The sequence below is a fragment of the Varanus komodoensis genome, unplaced genomic scaffold, assembly GCF_004798865.1.
Source record: "Varanus komodoensis strain SLA01 unplaced genomic scaffold, ASM479886v1 scaffold3, whole genome shotgun sequence".
Lineage (NCBI taxonomy): Eukaryota > Metazoa > Chordata > Lepidosauria > Squamata > Varanidae > Varanus > Varanus komodoensis.
The window spans coordinates 47,183,820-47,194,270 of record NW_025335761.1 but is presented as its reverse complement, the minus strand read 5'-3'; the positions used below and the strand labels follow the sequence as shown (position 1 = coordinate 47,194,270).

General features: G+C 51.8%; 1 protein-coding gene across 1 annotated transcript; it reads left to right on the top strand.

The window, feature by feature from the left end:
- Positions 1 to 612: 612 nt before the first annotated feature.
- On the top strand, positions 613 to 6,844 carry GSC (goosecoid homeobox). Its single transcript, XM_044436726.1, has 3 exons — positions 613 to 1,027; positions 3,445 to 3,713; positions 6,514 to 6,844. Exons 1-3 carry the CDS (start codon positions 613 to 615, stop codon positions 6,664 to 6,666), a joined length of 837 nt encoding a protein of 278 aa, XP_044292661.1. The 3' UTR covers positions 6,667 to 6,844.
- The last annotated feature ends 3,607 nt before the right edge of the window (positions 6,845 to 10,451 follow it).

The window sequence follows — 10,451 nt, the reverse complement described above, 5'->3', positions numbered from 1 at the left end:
GGAGATCCACCCTAAGTCGTGGCAGAGGAGGAAGAGGCGGGGGGAGTTCACGAAAGGAGAGAAAGAAATCCCACTAATGGAAGGGATTACGTTAATTTCGTTAATTCTTAATACACAGAGACCCGCGCCTCTCGTCTCTCCTCCTCCGGACGCGCCCGCCCCCCAGCTCCACCTCCTCCGCCAGGCCCGCTGACACACACACAAAAGAAGGAGCGAAATCTGGTTTCATTTGTGATCTGATACATAACCGGGAACTCAATCCAGGATGACGTCGCCCGGGTATAAAAACGGAGCGAGGTTGGGGCGCATGAGAGACTCCACGCAGCTCAGCTCGGAGGAGGAAACGGACGAGCGGGGAAGGCGGCGAGGAGGAGGAGGAGGAGGAGTGGGGGGGGCGACCCGGCCGCGCCAAGGAAGGACCTTCTCCCCCGCGGAGAGAAGCCACCGGCGCGCAGGGCCCCGCTCCGCCGCCGGCTCCGCCAGCCCCGGGCAGCCGCGCGCCCCCGCGCCACGCGCGCCGCCGCAGCCGCCGTCCCGCTGCCGCTGCCGCTGCCGCTCTCCCTCCTGCCCCCGCGAGCAGGGGCCCGCTTCGGCGCCCGCCCGGCCCGGGGGATGCCTGCGGGCATGTTCAGCATCGACAACATCCTGGCGGCCAGGCCCCGCGGCAAGGAGTCGGTGCTGCTGCCGCACCATCCCTCGCAGCCGCCGCCGCCGCCGCCGCCGCAGCCCCAGCAGCCGCCGCAGCCGCAGCACGGGGCGCCCGTGGTCTTCTCGGCGGGCCTGCACGGCGGCGACTCGCTCTACGCCTCGGCCGGCAGCGGCGGCGGCGGCGGCGGCGGCGACTATGGCGGATATTACGCGCGGGCCGTGGCGCCGGCGTCCAACTTGCCCGCCCTCGGAGGAGCGCGGCTGGGCGGCTACGGCAACTATTACTACGGGCAGCTGCACGTCCAGGCGTCGGCCGTGGGGCCCGCGTGCTGCGGGGCCGTGCAGACCCTGGGCGCTCAGCCGTGCGCCTGCGTCCCCGCCACAGGTAAGGCGCCCGGGAGGAAGCCCCTCGCCCCCGCCGCGCCGTCCGCCCCTTGCGCCGCGGTCACCCGGGTGGGACTCGCGGAATGCTGCTCAGGAGGGCGCGCAGGCGAAGGAACCGAGCTGGCTTGGCGCAACGGGTGCTCGGGATCGCGGTCCTCCTGGGAAAGAAGGGGGTGGGCGGGGCGGCTCTGGCGGGGCAGCGTGGCTCGTGTCCACGGCTCTGCTTAGAGTAGACCTCTCGGCAAGGAAGCTAGCCGTGGCTTCCTTAATTCCCACCCGTTCCGAAGGGTCAGCTCCAAGGACTAGTCTTGGGCAGGACCCCTGATTCTTCCCTCCCCCGCGTCCCGCATCGAGCAACGAACAGCCGCTCGTTCCCCGGAGAGCAGCGGGACTCTTCCCGGCCACGTCGTTTCGGAGCGAGCCGTCGCGATCCACGCCAGGGCGTGACGGGCCGCGGGCGAGCAGCAGAGCGCCGGCAGACGATTCCCTCGCCTTGGCTGCAGGGGGGACCCCGTGCGATCTGAGCCCCTCATTGTGAGAAGTGAGGGCGGGTTTCTGAAACTGAGCTTCCCCGAATTCTTTCACCTGCCATCCTCGAAGGGACGCTCGTCTTGCTTAGCGTTGTTATGCTAGTCGCGAAGTCGTGCCCGACCCAGCGCGGCCCCATGCACGACATTCCTCCAGGCTCTCCTGTCCTCCACCATCCCCCGGAGTCCACTCAGGCTCATGCCGACTGCTTCAGTGACTCCATCCGGCCACCTCATCCTCTGCCGTCTCCTCCTTCTTTTGCCGCCAATCGTTCCCAGCATTAGGCTCTTCTTGCTTAGAGTAGACCCCTTGAAATGAATGGGGATTAAATCAAACTAACACTGGATGCAGCCCCTATCCTTTTCGACCGCTATCCCAACTACGCATCACACGCTCTTCCTTGGAATATTACTGGGCACAGATAGGTTAAGACTGAGGGAGGCGTCTGCCCAAACGCGCACTTGTCTGGCAGCAAATCCTGCTAGAGGAACTGGCCGACTTTTGGGGTAAGCAGCTGGGGCCAACGTATTTCGAATGGGGCTGTAGGGTTTGGAAGGCGGCCACCGTTCCCTTCATTCGGTTTTTAAGTTTGTAGACCTTTCTGGATTCTTCTTTGGCTCTCCACTAACTCTCGGGCAAAGAAATGGAAGCTACTTCTGAGGAAATAAGTTTGAGATTGGGATATAAATTTGCACACCTGGTCAGATAAACCAGCATGGCATATGCGCAGCTGATGGACACCCTGTGAAAAGGAGAGGGAGCGGGAATTGGGAATAAAACCGACTGAAAAAAATTGCAGGCTAAACGTAATTACATAAGATTAAGTAAATGTCACTCAATTTAACGGGGCTTGCTTCTTTGTAAACTTGGCACACACGGCTATGCTAATCTGGTTGAAGAATGCTTAATAGTTATCTATTAATATTCAGAGGAAAGCCTTCGTTCATTTCTGTCTAACTTTCATGTATTTAAACTGAGATCACAGTTTCATTTGGTTTTTAATCCTGTTTTTACCTTGTTTTAATTCGATGCTACAGTAAAATTCGCTGTACTTTAAAGCGGCATACAAAGCTGTACAAAGCTAAAAGGTTTTCAGGCTTTGCCCCAAAACCATTTCCTAAAATCACTAAGATTTATTATTTCAGAGCGTACTGCAGCATAGCTTCGAAACCCCAAAACATACTGACTTTGCATCCTAAGATACTAATCCTATGAAGTAAGGCTCCCCTCACACCCTGTTCAATTTACTTCCTAGTTGCAAGAATGCTTCAACTGTACTAAAGTTCTGCAAATGGCGGTGAAGTGTCTTTTAATTCACTGGGATCTGTTTTTCATGCCTGTGTTCAGAATTTAGAGGGAAAATGCTGACATCTCTGGACAAATTTACTCCAGAGCAAATATAGAATAAGGGAGAGAGGAGAGATGCCTCACTTGCTGCCCAGATCCTTAGCCATCACCTTGCCCGTCTGTCTATAATTCCTGTAAAGTGAATGTGCATTTTCCTTTACTCTGTGTTTAGAATTGGGGAGGGTCCAGCTGCATTTGACCCCCCCCCCCAAGTTGCCAAACTAAACAGAGAATGGCAGAATCTCTCCTCTCCCCGCCACGTCCCTTTTGGGAACCCACTACCCTGTTTGGAGGGGGCTGGAGGGTTTGCTTCTGGCTAAGAATTCAGAACTCTTGGAAATTTATCAACAATATAAATTTCACCCCACTTCAGCCATTGGGGTGGTATAGAAGAAAATAAATATGTTATTACTTTTAACAGTCTGCAAATGCGATTGAGAATATCATCTCCTTTTGCTCCTCCCTTCTCTCTCTCTCTCTCTCTCTCTCTCTCTCTCTCTCTCTCTCTCTCCCTCTCCCTCTCCCTCTCCCTCTCCCCCCCCCCAGGCTATGAAGGCACTGGGTCAGTCCTTATGTCTCCTGTGCCCCACCAAATACTGCCCTATATGAATGTGGGAACCCTGTCCCGGACAGAGCTGCAGCTGCTGAACCAACTGCACTGCCGGAGGAAAAGAAGACACCGGACCATCTTCACAGATGAACAGCTGGAGGCTTTGGAAAACCTTTTCCAGGAAACCAAATACCCAGACGTCGGTACCCGGGAGCAGCTAGCCAGGAGGGTACATTTACGGGAGGAAAAGGTGGAGGTAACTTGACAGTTCTTTTAAAACTTCTTCATAGAATCATAATTGGTAGAGTTGGGCCCAATGCCCTGCTGCAGCAGGTCCCCAGTTTACACCATCCCACTCAGATGGCTGTCCAGTTTCACTTTGAATGTCTCTAGTGTGGGAGAGCCCACCACCCCTCCAGGCAGTTGGTTCCACTGTTGTATTGCTGTGACAGTGAGGAAACTTTTCCTGCTATCTAGCTTGAACCTGGGTTGAGCTGATTATTCCGTGTCCTACACTCTGGTATCAGTGAGAAGAGATCTTGACATTCATTTGTGACAGCCATTGAAGTATTAATGGAGTGATTTCATGTCCTTCCTCTCCAGTCTTCTCTTTTCAACTCGGAACATGCCCATTCTCTCAGTCTCAACTCACAGGGCAGTGTTTCCAAACCATGGATCATTTTTGTTGCCCTCCTCTGGACCTTTCTAATTTTTTGCATCTTTCTTAAATCTTGGTGGCCAGAACTTGTCACAGTATTCTAGATGAGGTCTGATTAGTGAGGTGTATAAGGGAACTACTACTTCTCTTGATTTTGAAGTAATACTTCTATCAATGCATCCCAAAATAGGATTTGCCCTTTTGTGGCTGTATTGTATTGCTGGCTCATATTTAGCCTGTTGTCCTCAGTATCTCCGAGATCTTTTTCCTTTTCAGTTTTGTTGAGCCACATATTCCCCATCTTGTATCAATGCATTTGGTTTTTTTCATAGCTGGAGGACTTGGCATCTGTCCCTACTGAATCTTGAAAAACAAAAGCAAGAGATCTGGTACAGTGCAGTGGCAAAAGTTACTGTTTCTAAACCCATCTTCCCCAATCCTGGTGCGCTTGAGCTACAACTCCTGGCATGCCTGACTATTGGCCGGGGTGGATGGGAATAGAAATCTAAAATACAGAGAAGGCACCGGTTTCAGAGAAGGCTCTTCTAAGCTATTACCCAAGGGCTGGGGCAGCGAGGAGAAGAAGCCATTCTTAGATTCCTGGGGGAGGAAGAAAATGTGGGTTCTTAGTGGACTGTTAAGCAAACCTGCATTTTCTACAGGTTTGGAAGTCCTCTGCTCAAGCCTATGAATATTTAGACAGGAAAAAGGTCCTGGAACTTCCAGTAGTTTTTATATATAGCTTCCATATAGCCTGAGGTGCCTGATCCCATCTAATCCTGTAAACTAAGCAGGGTTGGGCTGGATTGAAATTGGGATGAGTGAGTTGAGTCCTCCATTGAGCAAGTGCTTGGACTCGATGGCCTGCTCCGGCCCTTCCAACCAGACATGCTATGATGTCTCGGCCAGCAGAAGAAGCCTGGCAATGCTGGCTGGGGAATGTTGGGAATTCTAGGGCTTTTTTTCTGTCCAAGCATCCCATAGGATTGTGCCTTAATGCTAGTAGGACCATGGCAGTTCCTTGACTGAGAACACTCCTAGGTGAATGCGATGGGGTTTCAGTGAAGTGCAATTGTAAGCAGTGGTGTGTCGGAGCGTAACTTCAGTCGCTAAGGATTCAACTCCGCCACTTTTGCATTTTGGCAAACCACAGCTTCGATCTCACCACTTCCCAGGTAAATCGTGGTTTGCTCACACATAAATGATGTTAACAGATTCCCCCATACCCATTCCCATGGGGGGAAGCCCCATTACCCCAGCCAAGAGTTACTTCTGATTAAGATACACCTAGGATCATGCCACATTAGCGTTGTTTGATCTGTTTGGAAGGGGCACTTCACATCACTGCCCTCAGTTCAATTTTAAGAGAACCGAATTCAGCTCAGGAACCTTCTGCTGTCCTCAGAGGCTTGCGGAGCAGCCTGCAAATCCTCTTCTGTCTCGTTGGATTCCCGGGAGGACAGCAACCGGGGTGCAGTCATGGGCATGACTCGAAAGGAGAAACCTGTATAGGACGCGTGCAACTACATTCGCTTCTCAAGGTTTCCTCAGTGCCCAGCGCTGTGCCGGGCTGTGGACAAGAGCGGGGCGGGCGATCCTGGCAGGTGCAGGCACCGGGTCCTACGTGCGCCGCTGGTGCAGCTGAGTTCTGCAGCCTTCGCCCTGAGGTGGGGATGCATCTCGCCCTGGCCACAATGTTGGTGCAGGCTATTCTTGGTTCAGGACAAAAAGCTGGAGGTGTGTGAGCTCCATTCCCATCGCTTCTGCAGCTCAGTGCCACGTGTGAGCCCCACTTCACAGCCGCTCGCTTTTCAGGCTTTGGGGATGTCTCTCCTCCCCAAGCAATGTTTGCATTTTTTTCAGATTTCAAACTGCGTAACCCCCTTGTCAAATTTGCATGGCACCTGGGATGCTCTGCACCCCACACTCCGTGCCTCAGGTATTTTAATATTCGAGAGCTGCCACACGATTCCAACCAGCTATTTGCCATCACTCCACTCGAGTCTTGCGAGGCCGGCATGGCGATCCTGCGTGCAGGATCAGTGCTTTCCCTTCCCCGGAGGAAGCAACTGCCAGCAGCTGCCGAAGCGCGGGGGTGCCATTTGTCCCAAACAGGAGTCTCCTTATGCTGGGGATGTGAGGAGAGCACGTTCACACGTACTTTGCTGGATCTTGGCACACTTGGAGGTCAAGGTGCGAACCACCTCCAGCGTGTGGTTGGGAAGAAGGGTGGGTGCATGGGTCTGTAGCCCCCAGGGGTAGGATCGGGAAGTGGTCCTCCATCTGCGGTGGTTCATTCCCATGCATGCACCGGCACTGCTCCGTGCTGCAGGCGTCGGGCGATGCATCCTCCGCATGCAGAATTCTCACACCATCCCTTGATTTCCCTGGATGGCAGGTCTGGTTCAAGAACCGCCGGGCTAAATGGAGGAGACAGAAGAGATCCTCTTCCGAGGAGTCGGAGAACGCCCAGAAATGGAACAAGGCTTCCAAAGCATCCCCAGAGAAAAGGCAAGAAGAAAGCAAAAGTGACCTGGACTCCGACAGCTGATACCCTTTCCCAGGGGATGCTGCCTGCCAGCCGGCCTTGCCGGAGGGACGGATTATGGATCTGGAGGACTTGCACGGAGAGGACGCTTAAAGCTCTTGCACAGACTCTGCCTCTGTGGGAGGAAGGCAGGAAGGAGGGACTGTCTCTAGCTGTATATAATGCGAAAGGCCCCGGGAGCGATCCCTTTTAAATAAATAAATAAAGGATGGGTTGCGGCGGTGTTGCACAACAGGCGGAAGTTGGTCACACGCGTTTTATTTGGGTGTTCCTGGCTGGCCCTTTCCAAAAAGCCAAAAGAAAGTATATGCGAGGAGTGGGGCGTACTGGCCCGGGGGTGGGGGTGGGCACAGCTCTTACAAAAACAAAACTACTAGCCCTTACCTGGGAGTAAATCTCACTGAACTTGGTAGTTTATGTCTGAGTAGGACTCCGCTGTGAACTCCGCTTATGTGTGAGTAGGACTCCGCTTTTGGCAGGTTAGCAGCAGGGCTGGTGCGTGGGAGAAGAATGTAAATTATGGATCCAAGGTATGTTGCAATGCATCGTGCATTTCCAGTTTCACTTTGGAAGAAAGATACTCATTCTGTACAGCAAGGGAAACGGTACAGTTATAAATTTATGTATGTTTACCTGTGAACTTGGTGGGATTCACTTCTGAGGAACGGTGCAGGCAATCAGGCTGTGGGTTTCTGTTTGAGAAGGTGGGTGCAAGATCCGTCCTTTCCTATATTGTGATTCTAAAACATCGTAAGCTGAACAGTTAGCATGGAACTTATTCCTCAGTCACTGTACAAAGGACTGAAGCCTTATAGAAATTATCCAAATACAGAGAGGACTTTAATTACAGACTAACCAAAATCAAATCCACCGTAATTTGAAACCAATGAAGTATGCATTTTTGTGTCTGGAGCAAAACTCTGCATCTGAAGTGATGTGTGTATCAGGACTCTAAAATCTGAAGTGACCTTGGTCAGAGCCCTTTAATAATCGATCTGCAAAACTGATTCTACGCCCCTCCCCTCCCCTCCCTGCATAAATTCTCCCTTCCCTTTCCTAAGAGCCACTCGGATTGCAAAGAATGTATCTGTAGGACCTCAGACTTACATCCCTTTAGAAAGAAAAGCAAAGGGGATGAAGTCACTTCAGAGAAAATTTGAAATGAAGCTGAAGACCGGATTTTTAATTTCAAAATGATAGATTTTAAAAGTAATATTTGCTCTTTTGCAGCATCTAATGACGGCTCCTTTAGGTTTTCTTGCAAGCCCATTGAAAGCTTACCGTACTTTTGAAAAGTTGTGCTTAGTTAATGGCAAACATTTATACCATCAGTAAAAGGGGAGTATAGAGGAGAACAGTTGCTGGCAGGTACTGTTAAGGAATCGTTAGTTCACTGGGAAACCACATTATCTCCCAGTTTTTTCAGATTATAATATCAGAAAAAAAATTGCTCTGAAATCCAAAGCTAGATCAAGTTTCCCTGAAGTGCCAGGTCGGCAGCTGTATGACCCTACAACGTACCGTGTACATAACCTTATGCTTCTCCTATTCAATGATCTTGAACATACTTTTTCCATTCCTTTGCACAGGTGTGATTAAAAGGGTGATACATTTTTTGTCTCGCCTTCAGTGCAGCCTCCAGGTTGCGATCCTGGTGAGCAGCAACTGGGGAGTAATTTAGTCAAACAGATTGGGTGTCTGTTATTTTGTCTGAACGAAACTTTCCACCCTGCAGGGATTGGCCTTTAATCCTTAAGTCTGAGAAAACTGGAAGAGAAAGTTCTTCAGGCTGAGCAGAGAGATGGCTGCAAGGCTGCAATCCTCACTTACGTGGGAGCAAGCCAAATGGGACGCAAGGTGACTTACTTCTGAGTAGTTTCAGTGTACATGTACACTAGAGCCGGATCCCTGTGTTCACAAACACTGGCCCGTGAACCAAAAGTATTGACTATCTGTTGAAATTGATTGGACTTCTCTGGATAATGGACGTTTGCTCCTTTTTAACTTTTCCATTGATCTGGAACATTTTTATCTACTGCAAAGGCATTTTATGCCTACAATCCTATGTTCACTTCTACTCAAATTGATAGGATATGCTTCTGAGATAGTATCCCATTGATCTTACTTAGAGAGCTTACTTGAGCTTACCAGTTGATGTTTCATGGGGACAGTGTTCACAGATTATTCCAAGAAACACAAGCATGTCTTGAAAGTCCGCTTGAGAGCCAATGCAGCTTTCTTCTTCCTTCCTCACTGCCCCTTCTGATAGGCTTGGGATCAGGGGGCCCAGATGCCTGCCCCAGCTGGCTCCTGCCGCACACCCACACCTCCCATGAACAGGGGGAGACCACGCTGCTCAGCCTGGTTCTTGGTCCCTCCTCGCCGGCTGGGCTGGAGAAGGGAAGATGGGCCTCCTTAGACTCTGCTCTGCAGAATCCCAGGATGTCCTTGACCCCACGCTGTTAATGCTTACTGTTTGCATGAATAGAAGCTGCAAGAGATGACTGCTGCATCCCAGCGCATGCTCAGAAGGTATGCGATCCCGCTAAAAGTGAAGCGGTTGGAGGGAGACCACTTGCAACCCGCATGTGGCCACCCTGAGTTCTCTGATGCAAGAAAGATGGGGCAGAGATGTAATATTGTCTGCATATACACATGCAGCCACACCCAATCCCATTATTGCCTGGAATGGGTTGAAAGCGAGCAGGGAACAGAACGTCCCCATCATCTCCCCACCTGCTGTGCTGTGCTGCTTGAAAACGGCTTGCCCAAGAAATAAATCTCATTGGCAAAAGATCACGGAGAGCTGCCTGTTGCTCTATCTAGTCCACATTCCCCGCACCAATGGGCAGGGACCTTTCAGGCAGGGCAACTTCCCAGGCCATCCTGGAGGTGCCAAGGATGGTATCCAGAACCTTTGGCATGCAAAGTGTGGCCGCTTCCCGTGTGCCACAGTCCCATCCCATCACATCTAGGAAGCATGCACAGCATTGGGAATACTCCTCCTGAATCCATGATCTGAGCAGAACTTCATTCTTAGCAGGTTCAGATGAAGTTGGGTGAGTGCCCTGCCGATGACTGTGAAGCCGCCCTATGCAGACGTTCAGCCCAGTAGCCAGCAGCATGGCAGGGCCTGGGAGTGAACTTAGAGTTTTTCCCCTCCTAATATTGCTACAGCCTGTGAACTGGTCTTTAATTCAAAGACCTGCAAAGCTAAGGAGCTCCCCTATCTGCCCCCCACCCAATTCTGAGCTGGCCACAGGCCCACTGTCCTTACGTCAGATCCATCCGTTTTATTGTAGTTTAGGTTTCCCCCATTCCTCCTCCTCCTCCTCTCCTTGCATCGTGCCTCCCCGAGATTCACACCTCCAGGAAAAGAGCCTTGTGTCCCGCTCACCTGGCAAGGCTCAGTGTGGACTGGAGCCAAGATCCTGTCTGGCAGCCCCCCGACTCGGGGCCAGGCTGCTCGCGAGCCCTTGGGGAAGGCGTCACATTTGCGTAGGCACGTCAGAATGGCTTGGTGGCGGTGGCTGCGTGAGGACAACCAGCTAGCCATCTGCAAGAAGCCACCAGGCAAATGCTTCTACACATTGTCCCTTAAATGGCTTTAGCAGTCACCTGCAAATCTTTGCTGGCCTCATGGTGGTATAGCAAAGCCTTTGTCAGCCTGGTACCTTTCAGATGTGTTGGACAGGGCTGGCTGGAGGAGGTTGCGAGCTGTAATTTGGAACATTTAGAGGGCACTAGCTTGCATTGCTCTGTGCGTGTGCATTGCTCTGTGTGTGTTT